The sequence below is a fragment of the Anas platyrhynchos genome, chromosome Z, assembly GCF_047663525.1.
Source record: "Anas platyrhynchos isolate ZD024472 breed Pekin duck chromosome Z, IASCAAS_PekinDuck_T2T, whole genome shotgun sequence".
NCBI lineage: Eukaryota > Metazoa > Chordata > Aves > Anseriformes > Anatidae > Anas > Anas platyrhynchos.
Window position 1 is genome coordinate 8,797,717 of NC_092621.1, and position 21,742 is coordinate 8,819,458.

Here is a 21,742-nt window from a genome sequence, read left to right on the forward strand (position 1 = left end):
CAAAGGCATCCTGGGGCGTATTACAAGGGCTGTGCTTATCAGGTTGAGAGAGGCTCTCCTCCCCCTCTACTCTGCCCTGCTGAGACCACATCTGGAATATTCTCTGCGGTTCTCAGACCCTTACTTCAACTAAGGACACGCAACTGCTTGAGAGAGTCCAGCACAGAGCCACGAGGACCATGAAGGGAGTGGAGCATCTCCCTTACCAAAAACGGCTGAGGCAGCTCGCTCTCTTCAGCTTGGAGAGGAGCACACTCGGGGGTGACCTTATTCATCTTTGTCAATGCGGGAAGGACGAGTGTCAGGAGGATGGAGCCAGGCTCTATCTACAGATAGGACAAGGAGCAATGGGTGCAAGCTGGAATATTCACGTTACACCTCACGTTCCGTGTCAGTATGAGACAAAACTTCTTCACCGTGAGGCTCGCGGAGCACTGGAACAGGCTGACCACGGGAGTTGTGGAGTCCCCTTCTCTGGAGACATTCACAACCTGCCTGGATGCGCTCCTGTGCGACGTGATCTCAGTCTTCCTGCTCCGGCAGCGGGAACAGACTAGATGATCGGTCAAGGTCCCTTCTACCCCTCACATTCCGTGACTGTGTCACTCACTTCAGCAAAGCTTTCCATACTTCCTCTCACAGTACCCTTCCGGACAAAATGGACAGCAAACTGCTCCACGAGTACACAGGATGAGAGGACAGCAACCCCCACACAAGGCGGCCTCAGAGGCTTACACTAAACGGCCTTACAGCAGGCTGGCAGCCAGTCACTAACGGGATGCCCTAGGCCGACATTTCAGGGACGGCTCTCTCACGTGCCTTCATGAACAACCTGGATGCAGGACTCAAAGGCAGAACGAGTGACTTAGCCAACAACACTACACTTGCAGGAGGCACGCACTCCCGCAAGGACACAGAGCCCTCGCACGCACCTCTTGGCAAACCAGAGGGCTGGGCACTCACCAACCACCTCACGGGCACCAAGACCAAGCGCTGCCTTGGGCTGCACCGGGGACGGGGCAACCCTGCCTTCACGGACACACGGGGGGAACACAGGCCGGACAGCGGCCCCACAGAAACACATCTCAGCCTTTGGGTCAACACCAAGTGCAAGAGGAGCCAGCAGCATGCCCTGGCAGACAAAAGGGCCAGCCATTTCCTAGGCGGCCCCAGGCCCAGCCAGGGAAGGGACTGTCCCACTCTGCTCTGGGGCAGCCTCACCTCCAGCACCCTCTGCACTTCTGGGTACCACAAAACAAGGGCATAAAGCTATTGGAGAACTTCCAAAGGAGGGAAACGGAGACCTGCAGAGGTCCAGAGGGCAAGACGTGCGAGCAGTGGATCAAGTCCCTCACTTTGTTCAGCCAACAACAGCAGGCCTCATGCCGGCATGCGGCTCCCTCACGAGGGGAGCAGAGGGGCAGGCCCTGAGCTCTGCTCTCTGGGGACAGCCACAGGACCCCAGCGAACGGCACCGAGCTGCCACAAGGAAGGCTCACGCTGCCTCTTCGGAAAAGCTTCTGCACAGAGAACGTAGCTGGGCACGCTCCACAGGGAGGTGCTCACGGACCTCAAGGACTGCTTGGACAAGGCTCTCACAAATACACACTTTGGGCTCCTCCTGCACGGACCCACGACTTGGACTACACCATCCTGGAGGGCCCCTTCACACGCACCATATACCATGGTTCTACGCTTCTTCTTGCCTCCTGACACATTCACAGCTTTCTTCACAGCCTTCTTCCCACAAGGACCAACAAACGCCTACACGCCATGACAGAGGAAAGAGCTCCTTGCCCTTCTACTGCTTCACAAATAACCAAGAGCAAAACAAAGGGGAAAGACAGACCACCAAAAAACAAGACCAATACAACCAGCAACACAAGCACAGCACCACAGACAATGCAGTGCCCTCTCTGCACACACTTCAAGATGGACTTGATGAGCTACCATCCCTCCAGGTCTTCGAGAAACGCCTACATTCAGGACTTCATGGCAAGGGATACTGCTGGACTTTCACACAAGCTTAAGGGTTCAGCTACATGATCTTCGATGTCTTCCCCAACCTCAATGACTCCATGATGCTTCGGGGTCCTTTCATTTGCAGGACATGCTACCACAAACTCCCGCCCCATCCTAAAAAAAAAAAACAAACAACCACAAACACAAACCCAAGATACGGGTGATCCAACCAAGGACAAGGCACAGACGCCTTTGGGAAGCTCCATCCAGACGGACACTCTAAGCACAGGAACACAAGGGACACCTCTCCCCCAACAATTCCTGCCTACAGCAAGGCACTCGCACCAAGCAGATCACAACACCCCACACTCTGGAAACACATCAAAACCTGCAATGAACAACTGAGCTGAAAGGAAAAACGGAACACACGGGCAAAAGAAGACCAAGAAGAAAAAACCCAAACCTCACACTAGGCCATGACATAGGGAAAGTGCACCTCGGAAGGAAGAGCACTCTTGGCCAACGCTCAACTACTCTCCCTCAAGGCCAAAAGGGAAACACTACGAAAAGCACATCCGCAGCACAGCTGCGCCAGCACCCTCTCCCCAAGACTTTCACATCCCCCACACAAACACTAAGGACAGATTAACCACAACCTCCTCATCAAAAAAACAAAAACAAAACAAAACACCAAAAAAAAAGCCAAGGACCTCCAAAACCTGTCCCAGGCTCGGGGGAAACTCACCAACGCACTTCCCTACACACCAAACCACCAACAACCTTGGTTCAGTCCACAGAAGACTAGACTGAGCGAAGGACTCATGGTAGCTGCAGCTTTCTCAAGAATCTCCTCTCAAACTACCACCACGAAGCAATGGTAACACCAGATAACTCCCTTAGGTTCCATCGAAGAACCAAACTTCACAATACTTAAGGACAGAGAAACATCAACACATACAAGGGAATCCACAGGAAAAACATTAGTGGTACAAAGAAGGCAACCTAACACTATGGCGTTGCAAAGTGAAAGAAGGCTTGGGCAGAAAGAGAAATTTCAGTGTAGCTATGACGCAAAGATGCTCGTTTAAAACAAAACGGAAACCAGAAATAGGAAACAAGCACAACATCTGTGGCACACCTTTCCCCACAGCATTGCCTTCTCAAAACCACTTTCACTCCCCCGCCTCCAAATATGCCAAAAAATATCCATCACAACACGAGCCAAGGACCTACAGCTCGCGCACCGTGCTCGGGGCAACCCCAACAACACACTTCCCCTCAAACCGCAACCACCCCAAACTGAAAACCACAGCCGAAAGCACCTCCATGACCTGAAAGCGACGAAGGGAAAGGAAGATGCCGCACTGCATAAAGCTCGACACACGCCAGCACCCCGAGCACCAACACCACCCAGCCCCAACAGGCTCTTGCCCAGCACAACCCAAGAGCCACCATGCCTGGGCCATCAGCCCCACCACCACCAGCCATCTACAGCGCCCTGGCCCTCCTGCTCCTCCTCACGCCTCCCGCCAACGCCTTCTCCTGCAGCCCCCTGCGCCTCCACGACAGCGCCTTCGCCTGGGACAGCCTCCAGCTCCTCCGCAACATGGCTCCCAGCCCCACACAGCCCTGCCCGCAGCAACACGCGCCTTGCTCCTTCCCGGACACCCTCCTGGACACCAACGACACGCAGCAAGCCGCACACACCGCCCTCCACCTCCTCCAACACCTCTTCGACACCCTCAGCAGCCCCAGCACCCCCGCGCACTGGCTCCACACCGCACGCCACGACCTCCTCAACCAGCTTCAGCACCACATCCACCACCTCGAGCGCTGCTTCCCAGCCGACGCCGCGCGCCTCCACAGGCGAGGGCCCCGCAACCTTCACCTCAGCATCAACAAGTACTTCGGCTGCATCCAACACTTCCTCCAGAACCACACCTACAGCCCCTGCGCATGGGACCACGTCCGCCTCGAGGCTCACGCCTGCTTCCAGCGCATCCACCGCCTCACCCGCACCATGCGCTAAGAGGAGCCCCACACGCGCACCTCTGCCCTCATGCCTCCCTTCGCCCACCACACAGGGACGCTGACAAGAACTGACCGGAGCCCAGTGGCCACCACCACCCACCCCCTCCTTATTTAACTATTTATTTCAACCATGCCTCTCATCTATTTATTAGTAACTATTTATGCAAAACAAATAAAGACCTTTTCTAAGAACCTGCCCAGTCCTACGGCAGCCCTCTCTCTGGCCCGGGGGCATCTGGACAATGCCCTCAGCTCCAGCCTTACGCTTCTGCTTAGCCCTCAAGTGCTCAGGCACTTCCACTCAACCATCTCGGGAGAACCCCAGCAACCACACTCGTCTCGCTCACTCCTCTCCCGGCCCGGCCCAGCCCGGGACACCTCTGCCAACAGTCCCTCTCCCTCTCTCTCTCCCCCCACGCCCTCGCAGCCACCACCCCCACACACTCAGCACCTCTCTCCTTTCCTTCTCCCAGCCTCCGTCAGCACAGCAGGCACAGCTCGCTCTCGCTCTCCTCCTCTCCTACAACCTCCACAGCTTCAGCCACCGCAAACCTCTCCCTCCGCCACGCCACTGACGCCCTCACCAACACCACCCAAAACCCAGCGCTCCGCTCCTCAGACAACAAGCCCCTCCACAGCCCGCTGCCCGCTCTCCTACCCCGACCCACACGGCCAGGGAGCAACGTGGCCTTCGCGCCTGGCCAGGCGCACGGCACGCTCGCGGGCACGACACACTCACTGCTCACAGCCAACACGGCTGCACGACGGGAATCTCCTCTGTCACTCAAGCTTCTCCTCTCAGGACAACATTACGCACATCCCTCACCAAGGCACACCACCCAACCTCATCTTTTCACCTTGCTGGGGAGAAATTTAATGAAATAGAACACGGGCAGGTGGACAGTCCTGCAGCTGGGCAAGCACAGCTCCACACACCACCACAACTTGGGGACTGTCGTGCTGGAGAGCAGCGAAGGGGAAACGGACCCGCGGGTCCTGCTGGACAGCACGATGACCACCAGCCAGCTTGGGGTTGTGTGCTTGTGGCCAACAAGGCCAAAGGCATCCTGGGGCGTATTACAAGGGCTGTGCTTATCAGGTTGAGAGAGGCTCTCCTCCCCCTCTACTCTGCCCTGCTGAGACCACATCTGGAATATTCTCTGCGGTTCTCAGACCCTTACTTCAACTAAGGACACGCAACTGCTTGAGAGAGTCCAGCACAGAGCCACGAGGACCATGAAGGGAGTGGAGCATCTCCCTTACCAAAAACGGCTGAGGCAGCTCGCTCTCTTCAGCTTGGAGAGGAGCACACTCGGGGGTGACCTTATTCATCTTTGTCAATGCGGGAAGGACGAGTGTCAGGAGGATGGAGCCAGGCTCTATCTACAGATAGGACAAGGAGCAATGGGTGCAAGCTGGAATATTCACGTTACACCTCACGTTCCGTGTCAGTATGAGACAAAACTTCTTCACCGTGAGGCTCGCGGAGCACTGGAACAGGCTGACCACGGGAGTTGTGGAGTCCCCTTCTCTGGAGACATTCACAACCTGCCTGGATGCGCTCCTGTGCGACGTGATCTCAGTCTTCCTGCTCCGGCAGCGGGAACAGACTAGATGATCGGTCAAGGTCCCTTCTACCCCTCACATTCCGTGACTGTGTCACTCACTTCAGCAAAGCTTTCCATACTTCCTCTCACAGTACCCTTCCGGACAAAATGGACAGCAAACTGCTCCACGAGTACACAGGATGAGAGGACAGCAACCCCCACACAAGGCGGCCTCAGAGGCTTACACTAAACGGCCTTACAGCAGGCTGGCAGCCAGTCACTAACGGGATGCCCTAGGCCGACATTTCAGGGACGGCTCTCTCACGTGCCTTCATGAACAACCTGGATGCAGGACTCAAAGGCAGAACGAGTGACTTAGCCAACAACACTACACTTGCAGGAGGCACGCACTCCCGCAAGGACACAGAGCCCTCGCACGCACCTCTTGGCAAACCAGAGGGCTGGGCACTCACCAACCACCTCACGGGCACCAAGACCAAGCGCTGCCTTGGGCTGCACCGGGGACGGGGCAACCCTGCCTTCACGGACACACGGGGGGAACACAGGCCGGACAGCGGCCCCACAGAAACACATCTCAGCCTTTGGGTCAACACCAAGTGCAAGAGGAGCCAGCAGCATGCCCTGGCAGACAAAAGGGCCAGCCATTTCCTAGGCGGCCCCAGGCCCAGCCAGGGAAGGGACTGTCCCACTCTGCTCTGGGGCAGCCTCACCTCCAGCACCCTCTGCACTTCTGGGTACCACAAAACAAGGGCATAAAGCTATTGGAGAACTTCCAAAGGAGGGAAACGGAGACCTGCAGAGGTCCAGAGGGCAAGACGTGCGAGCAGTGGATCAAGTCCCTCACTTTGTTCAGCCAACAACAGCAGGCCTCATGCCGGCATGCGGCTCCCTCACGAGGGGAGCAGAGGGGCAGGCCCTGAGCTCTGCTCTCTGGGGACAGCCACAGGACCCCAGCGAACGGCACCGAGCTGCCACAAGGAAGGCTCACGCTGCCTCTTCGGAAAAGCTTCTGCACAGAGAACGTAGCTGGGCACTGCAACACGCTCCACAGGGAGGTGCTCACGGACCTCAAGGACTGCTTGGACAAGGCTCTCACAAATACACGCTTTGGGCTCCTCCTGCACGGACCCACGACTTGGACTACACCATCCTGGAGGGCCCCTTCACACGCACCATATACCATGGTTCTACGCTTCTTCTTGCCTCCTGACACATTCACAGCTTTCTTCACAGCCTTCTTCCCACAAGGACCAACAAACGCCTACACGCCATGACAGAGGAAAGAGCTCCTTGCCCTTCTACTGCTTCACAAATAACCAAGAGCAAAACAAAGGGGAAAGACAGACCACCAAAAAACAAGACCAATACAACCAGCAACACAAGCACAGCACCACAGACAATGCAGTGCCCTCTCTGCACACACTTCAAGATGGACTTGATGAGCTACCATCCCTCCAGGTCTTCGAGAAACGCCTACATTCAGGACTTCATGGCAAGGGATACTGCTGGACTTTCACACAAGCTTAAGGGTTCAGCTACATGATCTTCGATGTCTTCCCCAACCTCAATGACTCCATGATGCTTGGGGGTCCTTTCATTTGCAGGACATGCTACCACAAACTCCCGCCCCATCCTAAAAAAAAAAAACAAACAACCACAAACACAAACCCAAGATACGGGTGATCCAACCAAGGACAAGGCACAGACGCCTTTGGGAAGCTCCATCCAGACGGACACTCTAAGCACAGGAACACAAGGGACACCTCTCCCCCAACAATTCCTGCCTACAGCAAGGCACTCGCACCAAGCAGATCACAACACCCCACACTCTGGAAACACATCAAAACCTGCAATGAACAACTGAGCTGAAAGGAAAAACGGAACACACGGGCAAAAGAAGACCAAGAAGAAAAAACCCAAACCTCACACTAGGCCATGACATAGGGAAAGTGCACCTCGGAAGGAAGAGCACTCTTGGCCAACGCTCAACTACTCTCCCTCAAGGCCAAAAGGGAAACACTACGAAAAGCACATCCGCAGCACAGCTGCGCCAGCACCCTCTCCCCAAGACTTTCACATCCCCCACACAAACACTAAGGACAGATTAACCACAACCTCCTCATCAAAAAAACAAAAACAAAACAAAACACCAAAAAAAAAGCCAAGGACCTCCAAAACCTGTCCCAGGCTCGGGGGAAACTCACCAACGCACTTCCCTACACACCAAACCACCAACAACCTTGGTTCAGTCCACAGAAGACTAGACTGAGCGAAGGACTCATGGTAGCTGCAGCTTTCTCAAGAATCTCCTCTCAAACTACCACCACGAAGCAATGGTAACACCAGATAACTCCCTTAGGTTCCATCGAAGAACCAAACTTCACAATACTTAAGGACAGAGAAACATCAACACATACAAGGGAATCCACAGGAAAAACATTAGTGGTACAAAGAAGGCAACCTAACACTATGGCGTTGCAAAGTGAAAGAAGGCTTGGGCAGAAAGAGAAATTTCAGTGTAGCTATGACGCAAAGATGCTCGTTTAAAACAAAACGGAAACCAGAAATAGGAAACAAGCACAACATCTGTGGCACACCTTTCCCCACAGCATTGCCTTCTCAAAACCACTTTCACTCCCCCGCCTCCAAATATGCCAAAAAATATCCATCACAACACGAGCCAAGGACCTACAGCTCGCGCACCGTGCTCGGGGCAACCCCAACAACACACTTCCCCTCAAACCGCAACCACCCCAAACTGAAAACCACAGCCGAAAGCACCTCCATGACCTGAAAGCGACGAAGGGAAAGGAAGATGCCGCACTGCATAAAGCTCGACACACGCCAGCACCCCGAGCACCAACACCACCCAGCCCCAACAGGCTCTTGCCCAGCACAACCCAAGAGCCACCATGCCTGGGCCATCAGCCCCACCACCACCAGCCATCTACAGCGCCCTGGCCCTCCTGCTCCTCCTCACGCCTCCCGCCAACGCCTTCTCCTGCAGCCCCCTGCGCCTCCACGACAGCGCCTTCGCCTGGGACAGCCTCCAGCTCCTCCGCAACATGGCTCCCAGCCCCACACAGCCCTGCCCGCAGCAACACGCGCCTTGCTCCTTCCCGGACACCCTCCTGGACACCAACGACACGCAGCAAGCCGCACACACCGCCCTCCACCTCCTCCAACACCTCTTCGACACCCTCAGCAGCCCCAGCACCCCCGCGCACTGGCTCCACACCGCACGCCACGACCTCCTCAACCAGCTTCAGCACCACATCCACCACCTCGAGCGCTGCTTCCCAGCCGACGCCGCGCGCCTCCACAGGCGAGGGCCCCGCAACCTTCACCTCAGCATCAACAAGTACTTCGGCTGCATCCAACACTTCCTCCAGAACCACACCTACAGCCCCTGCGCATGGGACCACGTCCGCCTCGAGGCTCACGCCTGCTTCCAGCGCATCCACCGCCTCACCCGCACCATGCGCTAAGAGGAGCCCCACACGCGCACCTCTGCCCTCATGCCTCCCTTCGCCCACCACACAGGGACGCTGACAAGAACTGACCGGAGCCCAGTGGCCACCACCACCCACCCCCTCCTTATTTAACTATTTATTTCAACCATGCCTCTCATCTATTTATTAGTAACTATTTATGCAAAACAAATAAAGACCTTTTCTAAGAACCTGCCCAGTCCTACGGCAGCCCTCTCTCTGGCCCGGGGGCATCTGGACAATGCCCTCAGCTCCAGCCTTACGCTTCTGCTTAGCCCTCAAGTGCTCAGGCACTTCCACTCAACCATCTCGGGAGAACCCCAGCAACCACACTCGTCTCGCTCACTCCTCTCCCGGCCCGGCCCAGCCCGGGACACCTCTGCCAACAGTCCCTCTCCCTCTCTCTCTCCCCCCACGCCCTCGCAGCCACCACCCCCACACACTCAGCACCTCTCTCCTTTCCTTCTCCCAGCCTCCGTCAGCACAGCAGGCACAGCTCGCTCTCGCTCTCCTCCTCTCCTACAACCTCCACAGCTTCAGCCACCGCAAACCTCTCCCTCCGCCACGCCACTGACGCCCTCACCAACACCACCCAAAACCCAGCGCTCCGCTCCTCAGACAACAAGCCCCTCCACAGCCCGCTGCCCGCTCTCCTACCCCGACCCACACGGCCAGGGAGCAACGTGGCCTTCGCGCCTGGCCAGGCGCACGGCACGCTCGCGGGCACGACACACTCACTGCTCACAGCCAACACGGCTGCACGACGGGAATCTCCTCTGTCACTCAAGCTTCTCCTCTCAGGACAACATTACGCACATCCCTCACCAAGGCACACCACCCAACCTCATCTTTTCACCTTGCTGGGGAGAAATTTAATGAAATAGAACACGGGCAGGTGGACAGTCCTGCAGCTGGGCAAGCACAGCTCCACACACCACCACAACTTGGGGACTGTCGTGCTGGAGAGCAGCGAAGGGGAAACGGACCCGCGGGTCCTGCTGGACAGCACGATGACCACCAGCCAGCTTGGGGTTGTGTGCTTGTGGCCAACAAGGCCAAAGGCATCCTGGGGCGTATTACAAGGGCTGTGCTTATCAGGTTGAGAGAGGCTCTCCTCCCCCTCTACTCTGCCCTGCTGAGACCACATCTGGAATATTCTCTGCGGTTCTCAGACCCTTACTTCAACTAAGGACACGCAACTGCTTGAGAGAGTCCAGCACAGAGCCACGAGGACCATGAAGGGAGTGGAGCATCTCCCTTACCAAAAACGGCTGAGGCAGCTCGCTCTCTTCAGCTTGGAGAGGAGCACACTCGGGGGTGACCTTATTCATCTTTGTCAATGCGGGAAGGACGAGTGTCAGGAGGATGGAGCCAGGCTCTATCTACAGATAGGACAAGGAGCAATGGGTGCAAGCTGGAATATTCACGTTACACCTCACGTTCCGTGTCAGTATGAGACAAAACTTCTTCACCGTGAGGCTCGCGGAGCACTGGAACAGGCTGACCACGGGAGTTGTGGAGTCCCCTTCTCTGGAGACATTCACAACCTGCCTGGATGCGCTCCTGTGCGACGTGATCTCAGTCTTCCTGCTCCGGCAGCGGGAACAGACTAGATGATCGGTCAAGGTCCCTTCTACCCCTCACATTCCGTGACTGTGTCACTCACTTCAGCAAAGCTTTCCATACTTCCTCTCACAGTACCCTTCCGGACAAAATGGACAGCAAACTGCTCCACGAGTACACAGGATGAGAGGACAGCAACCCCCACACAAGGCGGCCTCAGAGGCTTACACTAAACGGCCTTACAGCAGGCTGGCAGCCAGTCACTAACGGGATGCCCTAGGCCGACATTTCAGGGACGGCTCTCTCACGTGCCTTCATGAACAACCTGGATGCAGGACTCAAAGGCAGAACGAGTGACTTAGCCAACAACACTACACTTGCAGGAGGCACGCACTCCCGCAAGGACACAGAGCCCTCGCACGCACCTCTTGGCAAACCAGAGGGCTGGGCACTCACCAACCACCTCACGGGCACCAAGACCAAGCGCTGCCTTGGGCTGCACCGGGGACGGGGCAACCCTGCCTTCACGGACACACGGGGGGAACACAGGCCGGACAGCGGCCCCACAGAAACACATCTCAGCCTTTGGGTCAACACCAAGTGCAAGAGGAGCCAGCAGCATGCCCTGGCAGACAAAAGGGCCAGCCATTTCCTAGGCGGCCCCAGGCCCAGCCAGGGAAGGGACTGTCCCACTCTGCTCTGGGGCAGCCTCACCTCCAGCACCCTCTGCACTTCTGGGTACCACAAAACAAGGGCATAAAGCTATTGGAGAACTTCCAAAGGAGGGAAACGGAGACCTGCAGAGGTCCAGAGGGCAAGACGTGCGAGCAGTGGATCAAGTCCCTCACTTTGTTCAGCCAACAACAGCAGGCCTCATGCCGGCATGCGGCTCCCTCACGAGGGGAGCAGAGGGGCAGGCCCTGAGCTCTGCTCTCTGGGGACAGCCACAGGACCCCAGCGAACGGCACCGAGCTGCCACAAGGAAGGCTCACGCTGCCTCTTCGGAAAAGCTTCTGCACAGAGAACGTAGCTGGGCACGCTCCACAGGGAGGTGCTCACGGACCTCAAGGACTGCTTGGACAAGGCTCTCACAAATACACACTTTGGGCTCCTCCTGCACGGACCCACGACTTGGACTACACCATCCTGGAGGGCCCCTTCACACGCACCATATACCATGGTTCTACGCTTCTTCTTGCCTCCTGACACATTCACAGCTTTCTTCACAGCCTTCTTCCCACAAGGACCAACAAACGCCTACACGCCATGACAGAGGAAAGAGCTCCTTGCCCTTCTACTGCTTCACAAATAACCAAGAGCAAAACAAAGGGGAAAGACAGACCACCAAAAAACAAGACCAATACAACCAGCAACACAAGCACAGCACCACAGACAATGCAGTGCCCTCTCTGCACACACTTCAAGATGGACTTGATGAGCTACCATCCCTCCAGGTCTTCGAGAAACGCCTACATTCAGGACTTCATGGCAAGGGATACTGCTGGACTTTCACACAAGCTTAAGGGTTCAGCTACATGATCTTCGATGTCTTCCCCAACCTCAATGACTCCATGATGCTTGGGGGTCCTTTCATTTGCAGGACATGCTACCACAAACTCCCGCCCCATCCTAAAAAAAAAAAACAAACAACCACAAACACAAACCCAAGATACGGGTGATCCAACCAAGGACAAGGCACAGACGCCTTTGGGAAGCTCCATCCAGACGGACACTCTAAGCACAGGAACACAAGGGACACCTCTCCCCCAACAATTCCTGCCTACAGCAAGGCACTCGCACCAAGCAGATCACAACACCCCACACTCTGGAAACACATCAAAACCTGCAATGAACAACTGAGCTGAAAGGAAAAACGGAACACACGGGCAAAAGAAGACCAAGAAGAAAAAACCCAAACCTCACACTAGGCCATGACATAGGGAAAGTGCACCTCGGAAGGAAGAGCACTCTTGGCCAACGCTCAACTACTCTCCCTCAAGGCCAAAAGGGAAACACTACGAAAAGCACATCCGCAGCACAGCTGCGCCAGCACCCTCTCCCCAAGACTTTCACATCCCCCACACAAACACTAAGGACAGATTAACCACAACCTCCTCATCAAAAAAACAAAAACAAAACAAAACACCAAAAAAAAAGCCAAGGACCTCCAAAACCTGTCCCAGGCTCGGGGGAAACTCACCAACGCACTTCCCTACACACCAAACCACCAACAACCTTGGTTCAGTCCACAGAAGACTAGACTGAGCGAAGGACTCATGGTAGCTGCAGCTTTCTCAAGAATCTCCTCTCAAACTACCACCACGAAGCAATGGTAACACCAGATAACTCCCTTAGGTTCCATCGAAGAACCAAACTTCACAATACTTAAGGACAGAGAAACATCAACACATACAAGGGAATCCACAGGAAAAACATTAGTGGTACAAAGAAGGCAACCTAACACTATGGCGTTGCAAAGTGAAAGAAGGCTTGGGCAGAAAGAGAAATTTCAGTGTAGCTATGACGCAAAGATGCTCGTTTAAAACAAAACGGAAACCAGAAATAGGAAACAAGCACAACATCTGTGGCACACCTTTCCCCACAGCATTGCCTTCTCAAAACCACTTTCACTCCCCCGCCTCCAAATATGCCAAAAAATATCCATCACAACACGAGCCAAGGACCTACAGCTCGCGCACCGTGCTCGGGGCAACCCCAACAACACACTTCCCCTCAAACCGCAACCACCCCAAACTGAAAACCACAGCCGAAAGCACCTCCATGACCTGAAAGCGACGAAGGGAAAGGAAGATGCCGCACTGCATAAAGCTCGACACACGCCAGCACCCCGAGCACCAACACCACCCAGCCCCAACAGGCTCTTGCCCAGCACAACCCAAGAGCCACCATGCCTGGGCCATCAGCCCCACCACCACCAGCCATCTACAGCGCCCTGGCCCTCCTGCTCCTCCTCACGCCTCCCGCCAACGCCTTCTCCTGCAGCCCCCTGCGCCTCCACGACAGCGCCTTCGCCTGGGACAGCCTCCAGCTCCTCCGCAACATGGCTCCCAGCCCCACACAGCCCTGCCCGCAGCAACACGCGCCTTGCTCCTTCCCGGACACCCTCCTGGACACCAACGACACGCAGCAAGCCGCACACACCGCCCTCCACCTCCTCCAACACCTCTTCGACACCCTCAGCAGCCCCAGCACCCCCGCGCACTGGCTCCACACCACACGCCACGACCTCCTCAACCAGCTTCAGCACCACATCCACCACCTCGAGCGCTGCTTCCCAGCCGACGCCGCGCGCCTCCACAGGCGAGGGCCCCGCAACCTTCACCTCAGCATCAACAAGTACTTCGGCTGCATCCAACACTTCCTCCAGAACCACACCTACAGCCCCTGCGCATGGGACCACGTCCGCCTCGAGGCTCACGCCTGCTTCCAGCGCATCCACCGCCTCACCCGCACCATGCGCTAAGAGGAGCCCCACACGCGCACCTCTGCCCTCATGCCTCCCTTCGCCCACCACACAGGGACGCTGACAAGAACTGACCGGAGCCCAGTGGCCACCACCACCCACCCCCTCCTTATTTAACTATTTATTTCAACCATGCCTCTCATCTATTTATTAGTAACTATTTATGCAAAACAAATAAAGACCTTTTCTAAGAACCTGCCCAGTCCTACGGCAGCCCTCTCTCTGGCCCGGGGGCATCTGGACAATGCCCTCAGCTCCAGCCTTACGCTTCTGCTTAGCCCTCAAGTGCTCAGGCACTTCCACTCAACCATCTCGGGAGAACCCCAGCAACCACACTCGTCTCGCTCACTCCTCTCCCGGCCCGGCCCAGCCCGGGACACCTCTGCCAACAGTCCCTCTCCCTCTCTCTCTCCCCCCACGCCCTCGCAGCCACCACCCCCACACACTCAGCACCTCTCTCCTTTCCTTCTCCCAGCCTCCGTCAGCACAGCAGGCACAGCTCGCTCTCGCTCTCCTCCTCTCCTACAACCTCCACAGCTTCAGCCACCGCAAACCTCTCCCTCCGCCACGCCACTGACGCCCTCACCAACACCACCCAAAACCCAGCGCTCCGCTCCTCAGACAACAAGCCCCTCCACAGCCCGCTGCCCGCTCTCCTACCCCGACCCACACGGCCAGGGAGCAACGTGGCCTTCGCGCCTGGCCAGGCGCACGGCACGCTCGCGGGCACGACACACTCACTGCTCACAGCCAACACGGCTGCACGACGGGAATCTCCTCTGTCACTCAAGCTTCTCCTCTCAGGACAACATTACGCACATCCCTCACCAAGGCACACCACCCAACCTCATCTTTTCACCTTGCTGGGGAGAAATTTAATGAAATAGAACACGGGCAGGTGGACAGTCCTGCAGCTGGGCAAGCACAGCTCCACACACCACCACAACTTGGGGACTGTCGTGCTGGAGAGCAGCGAAGGGGAAACGGACCCGCGGGTCCTGCTGGACAGCACGATGACCACCAGCCAGCTTGGGGTTGTGTGCTTGTGGCCAACAAGGCCAAAGGCATCCTGGGGCGTATTACAAGGGCTGTGCTTATCAGGTTGAGAGAGGCTCTCCTCCCCCTCTACTCTGCCCTGCTGAGACCACATCTGGAATATTCTCTGCGGTTCTCAGACCCTTACTTCAACTAAGGACACGCAACTGCTTGAGAGAGTCCAGCACAGAGCCACGAGGACCATGAAGGGAGTGGAGCATCTCCCTTACCAAAAACGGCTGAGGCAGCTCGCTCTCTTCAGCTTGGAGAGGAGCACACTCGGGGGTGACCTTATTCATCTTTGTCAATGCGGGAAGGACGAGTGTCAGGAGGATGGAGCCAGGCTCTATCTACAGATAGGACAAGGAGCAATGGGTGCAAGCTGGAATATTCACGTTACACCTCACGTTCCGTGTCAGTATGAGACAAAACTTCTTCACCGTGAGGCTCGCGGAGCACTGGAACAGGCTGACCACGGGAGTTGTGGAGTCCCCTTCTCTGGAGACATTCACAACCTGCCTGGATGCGCTCCTGTGCGACGTGATCTCAGTCTTCCTGCTCCGGCAGCGGGAACAGACTAGATGATCGGTCAAGGTCCCTTCTACCCCTCACATTCCGTGACTGTGTCACTCACTTCAGCAAAGCTTTCCATACTTCCTCTCACAGTACCCTTCCGGACAAAATGGACAGCAAACTGCTCCACGAGTACACAGGATGAGAGGACAGCAACCCCCACACAAGGCGGCCTCAGAGGCTTACACTAAACGGCCTTACAGCAGGCTGGCAGCCAGTCACTAACGGGATGCCCTAGGCCGACATTTCAGGGACGGCTCTCTCACGTGCCTTCATGAACAACCTGGATGCAGGACTCAAAGGCAGAACGAGTGACTTAGCCAACAACACTACACTTGCAGGAGGCACGCACTCCCGCAAGGACACAGAGCCCTCGCACGCACCTCTTGGCAAACCAGAGGGCTGGGCACTCACCAACCACCTCACGGGCACCAAGACCAAGCGCTGCCTTGGGCTGCACCGGGGACGGGGCAACCCTGCCTTCACGGACACACGGGGGGAACACAGGCCGGACAGCGGCCCCACAGAAACACATCTCAGCCTTTGGGTCAACACCAAGTGCAAGAGGAGCCAGCAGCATGCCCTGGCAGACAAAAGGGCCAGCCATTTCCTAGGCGGCCCCAGGCCCAGCCAGGGAAGGGACTGTCCCACTCTGCTCTGGGGCAGCCTCACCTCCAGCACCCTCTGCACTTCTGGGTACCACAAAACAAGGGCATAAAGCTATTGGAGAACTTCCAAAGGAGGGAAACGGAGACCTGCAGAGGTCCAGAGGGCAAGACGTGCGAGCAGTGGATCAAGTCCCTCACTTTGTTCAGCCAACAACAGCAGGCCTCATGCCGGCATGCGGCTCCCTCACGAGGGGAGCAGAGGGGCAGGCCCTGAGCTCTGCTCTCTGGGGACAGCCACAGGACCCCAGCGAACGGCACCGAGCTGCCACAAGGAAGGCTCACGCTGCCTCTTCGGAAAAGCTTCTGCACAGAGAACGTAGCTGGGCACGCTCCACAGGGAGGTGCTCACGGACCTCAAGGACTGCTTGGACAAGGCTCTCACAAATACACACTTTGGGCTCCTCCTGCACGGACCCACGACTTGGACTACACCATCCTGGAGGGCCCCTTCACACGCACCATATACCATGGTTCTACGCTTCTTCTTGCCTCCTGACACATTCACAGCTTTCTTCACAGCCTTCTTCCCACAAGGACCAACAAACGCCTACACGCCATGACAGAGGAAAGAGCTCCTTGCCCTTCTACTGCTTCACAAATAACCAAGAGCAAAACAAAGGGGAAAGACAGACCACCAAAAAACAAGACCAATACAACCAGCAACACAAGCACAGCACCACAGACAATGCAGTGCCCTCTCTGCACACACTTCAAGATGGACTTGATGAGCTACCATCCCTCCAGGTCTTCGAGAAACGCCTACATTCAGGACTTCATGGCAAGGGATACTGCTGGACTTTCACACAAGCTTAAGGGTTCAGCTACATGATCTTCGATGTCTTCCCCAACCTCAATGACTCCATGATGCTTGGGGGTCCTTTCATTTGCAGGACATGCTACCACAAACTCCCGCCCCATCCTAAAAAAAAAAAACAAACAACCACAAACACAAACCCAAGATACGGGTGATCCAACCAAGGACAAGGCACAGACGCCTTTGGGAAGCTCCATCCAGACGGACACTCTAAGCACAGGAACACAAGGGACACCTCTCCCCCAACAATTCCTGCCTACAGCAAGGCACTCGCACCAAGCAGATCACAACACCCCACACTCTGGAAACACATCAAAACCTGCAATGAACAACTGAGCTGAAAGGAAAAACGGAACACACGGGCAAAAGAAGACCAAGAAGAAAAAACCCAAACCTCACACTAGGCCATGACATAGGGAAAGTGCACCTCGGAAGGAAGAGCACTCTTGGCCAACGCTCAACTACTCTCCCTCAAGGCCAAAAGGGAAACACTACGAAAAGCACATCCGCAGCACAGCTGCGCCAGCACCCTCTCCCCAAGACTTTCACATCCCCCACACAAACACTAAGGACAGATTAACCACAACCTCCTCATCAAAAAAACAAAAACAAAACAAAACACCAAAAAAAAAGCCAAGGACCTCCAAAACCTGTCCCAGGCTCGGGGGAAACTCACCAACGCACTTCCCTACACACCAAACCACCAACAACCTTGGTTCAGTCCACAGAAGACTAGACTGAGCGAAGGACTCATGGTAGCTGCAGCTTTCTCAAGAATCTCCTCTCAAACTACCACCACGAAGCAATGGTAACACCAGATAACTCCCTTAGGTTCCATCGAAGAACCAAACTTCACAATACTTAAGGACAGAGAAACATCAACACATACAAGGGAATCCACAGGAAAAACATTAGTGGTACAAAGAAGGCAACCTAACACTATGGCGTTGCAAAGTGAAAGAAGGCTTGGGCAGAAAGAGAAATTTCAGTGTAGCTATGACGCAAAGATGCTCGTTTAAAACAAAACGGAAACCAGAAATAGGAAACAAGCACAACATCTGTGGCACACCTTTCCCCACAGCATTGCCTTCTCAAAACCACTTTCACTCCCCCGCCTCCAAATATGCCAAAAAATATCCATCACAACACGAGCCAAGGACCTACAGCTCGCGCACCGTGCTCGGGGCAACCCCAACAACACACTTCCCCTCAAACCGCAACCACCCCAAACTGAAAACCACAGCCGAAAGCACCTCCATGACCTGAAAGCGACGAAGGGAAAGGAAGATGCCGCACTGCATAAAGCTCGACACACGCCAGCACCCCGAGCACCAACACCACCCAGCCCCAACAGGCTCTTGCCCAGCACAACCCAAGAGCCACCATGCCTGGGCCATCAGCCCCACCACCACCAGCCATCTACAGCGCCCTGGCCCTCCTGCTCCTCCTCACGCCTCCCGCCAACGCCTTCTCCTGCAGCCCCCTGCGCCTCCACGACAGCGCCTTCGCCTGGGACAGCCTCCAGCTCCTCCGCAACATGGCTCCCAGCCCCACACAGCCCTGCCCGCAGCAACACGCGCCTTGCTCCTTCCCGGACACCCTCCTGGACACCAACGACACGCAGCAAGCCGCACACACCGCCCTCCACCTCCTCCAACACCTCTTCGACACCCTCAGCAGCCCCAGCACCCCCGCGCACTGGCTCCACACCGCACGCCACGACCTCCTCAACCAGCTTCAGCACCACATCCACCACCTCGAGCGCTGCTTCCCAGCCGACGCCGCGCGCCTCCACAGGCGAGGGCCCCGCAACCTTCACCTCAGCATCAACAAGTACTTCGGCTGCATCCAACACTTCCTCCAGAACCACACCTACAGCCCCTGCGCATGGGACCACGTCCGCCTCGAGGCTCACGCCTGCTTCCAGCGCATCCACCGCCTCACCCGCACCATGCGCTAAGAGGAGCCCCACACGCGCACCTCTGCCCTCATGCCTCCCTTCGCCCACCACACAGGGACGCTGACAAGAACTGACCGGAGCCCAGTGGCCACCACCACCCACCCCCTCCTTATTTAACTATTTATTTCAACCATGCCTCTCATCTATTTATTAGTAACTATTTATGCAAAACAAATAAAGACCTTTTCTAAGAACCTGCCCAGTCCTACGGCAGCCCTCTCTCTGGCCCGGGGGCATCTGGACAATGCCCTCAGCTCCAGCCTTACGCTTCTGCTTAGCCCTCAAGTGCTCAGGCACTTCCACTCAACCATCTCGGGAGAACCCCAGCAACCACACTCGTCTCGCTCACTCCTCTCCCGGCCCGGCCCAGCCCGGGACACCTCTGCCAACAGTCCCTCTCCCTCTCTCTCTCCCCCCACGCCCTCGCAGCCACCACCCCCACACACTCAGCACCTCTCTCCTTTCCTTCTCCCAGCCTCCGTCAGCACAGCAGGCACAGCTCGCTCTCGCTCTCCTCCTCTCCTACAACCTCCACAGCTTCAGCCACCGCAAACCTCTCCCTCCGCCACGCCACTGACGCCCTCACCAACACCACCCAAAACCCAGCGCTCCGCTCCTCAGACAACAAGCCCCTCCACAGCCCGCTGCCCGCTCTCCTACCCCGACCCACACGGCCAGGGAGCAACGTGGCCTTCGCGCCTGGCCAGGCGCACGGCACGCTCGCGGGCACGACACACTCACTGCTCACAGCCAACACGGCTGCACGACGGGAATCTCCTCTGTCACTCAAGCTTCTCCTCTCAGGACAACATTACGCACATCCCTCACCAAGGCACACCACCCAACCTCATCTTTTCACCTTGCTGGGGAGAAATTTAATGAAATAGAACACGGGCAGGTGGACAGTCCTGCAGCTGGGCAAGCACAGCTCCACACACCACCACAACTTGGGGACTGTCGTGCTGGAGAGCAGCGAAGGGGAAACGGACCCGCGGGTCCTGCTGGACAGCACGATGACCACCAGCCAGCTTGGGGTTGTGTGCTTGTGGCCAACAAGGCCAAAGGCATCCTGGGGCGTATTACAAGGGCTGTGCTTATCAGGTTGAGAGAGGCTCTCCTCCCCCTCTACTCTGCCCTGCTGAGACCACATCTGGAATATTCTCTGCGGTTCTCAGACCCTTACTTCAACTAAGGACACGCAACTGCTTGAGAGAGTCCAGCACAGAGCCACGAGGACCATGAAGGGAGTGGAGCATCTCCCTTACCAAAAACGGCTGAGGCAGCTCGCTCTCTTCAGCTTGGAGAGGAGCACACTCGGGGGTGACCTTATTCATCTTTGTCAATGCGGGAAGGACGAGTGTCAGGAGGATGGAGCCAGGCTCTATCTACAGATAGGACAAGGAGCAATGGGTGCAAGCTGGAATATTCACGTTACACCTCACGTTCCGTGTCAGTATGAGACAAAACTTCTTCACCGTGAGGCTCGCGGAGCACTGGAACAGGCTGACCACGGGAGTTGTGGAGTCCCCTTCTCTGGAGACATTCACAACCTGCCTGGATGCGCTCCTGTGCGACGTGATCTCAGTCTTCCTGCTCCGGCAGCGGGAACAGACTAGATGATCGGTCAAGGTCCCTTCTACCCCTCACATTCCGTGACTGTGTCACTCACTTCAGCAAAGCTTTCCATACTTCCTCTCACAGTACCCTTCCGGACAAAATGGACAGCAAACTGCTCCACGAGTACACAGGATGAGAGGACAGCAACCCCCACACAAGGCGGCCTCAGAGGCTTACACTAAACGGCCTTACAGCAGGCTGGCAGCCAGTCACTAACGGGATGCCCTAGGCCGACATTTCAGGGACGGCTCTCTCACGTGCCTTCATGAACAACCTGGATGCAGGACTCAAAGGCAGAACGAGTGACTTAGCCAACAACACTACACTTGCAGGAGGCACGCACTCCCGCAAGGACACAGAGCCCTCGCACGCACCTCTTGGCAAACCAGAGGGCTGGGCACTCACCAACCACCTCACGGGCACCAAGACCAAGCGCTGCCTTGGGCTGCACCGGGGACGGGGCAACCCTGCCTTCACGGACACACGGGGGGAACACAGGCCGGACAGCGGCCCCACAGAAACACATCTCAGCCTTTGGGTCAACACCAAGTGCAAGAGGAGCCAGCAGCATGCCCTGGCAGACAAAAGGGCCAGCCATTTCCTAGGCGGCCCCAGGCCCAGCCAGGGAAGGGACTGTCCCACTCTGCTCTGGGGCAGCCTCACCTCCAGCACCCTCTGCACTTCTGGGTACCACAAAACAAGGGCATAAAGCTATTGGAGAACTTCCAAAGGAGGGAAACGGAGACCTGCAGAGGTCCAGAGGGCAAGACGTGCGAGCAGTGGATCAAGTCCCTCACTTTGTTCAGCCAACAACAGCAGGCCTCATGCCGGCATGCGGCTCCCTCACGAGGGGAGCAGAGGGGCAGGCCCTGAGCTCTGCTCTCTGGGGACAGCCACAGGACCCCAGCGAACGGCACCGAGCTGCCACAAGGAAGGCTCACGCTGCCTCTTCGGAAAAGCTTCTGCACAGAGAACG

General features: G+C 56.5%; 5 protein-coding genes across 27 annotated transcripts in view; 4 read left to right on the top strand and 1 right to left on the bottom strand.

The window, feature by feature from the left end:
* The window catches only part of UBAP2 (ubiquitin associated protein 2), a 160,937-nt gene that overhangs the window by 42,137 nt on the left and 97,058 nt on the right, over positions 1-21,742 (bottom strand). The window lies entirely within an intron of this gene.
* LOC140000629 (interferon) lies at positions 3,367-4,113 on the top strand. Its single transcript, XM_072030816.1, has one exon. It carries the CDS (start codon positions 3,416-3,418, stop codon positions 3,989-3,991), a length of 576 nt encoding a protein of 191 aa, XP_071886917.1. The 5' UTR covers positions 3,367-3,415; the 3' UTR covers positions 3,992-4,113.
* On the top strand, positions 8,425-9,171 carry LOC140000632 (interferon). Its single transcript, XM_072030819.1, has one exon. It carries the CDS (start codon positions 8,474-8,476, stop codon positions 9,047-9,049), a length of 576 nt encoding a protein of 191 aa, XP_071886920.1. The 5' UTR covers positions 8,425-8,473; the 3' UTR covers positions 9,050-9,171.
* LOC140000637 (interferon-like) lies at positions 13,475-14,221 on the top strand. The gene has a single exon (XM_072030824.1). The coding sequence runs from the start codon at positions 13,524-13,526 to the stop codon at positions 14,097-14,099; it is 576 nt and encodes a 191-aa protein (XP_071886925.1). The 5' UTR covers positions 13,475-13,523; the 3' UTR covers positions 14,100-14,221.
* Positions 18,525-19,271, top strand: LOC140000633 (interferon). The gene has a single exon (XM_072030820.1). The coding sequence runs from the start codon at positions 18,574-18,576 to the stop codon at positions 19,147-19,149; it is 576 nt and encodes a 191-aa protein (XP_071886921.1). The 5' UTR covers positions 18,525-18,573; the 3' UTR covers positions 19,150-19,271.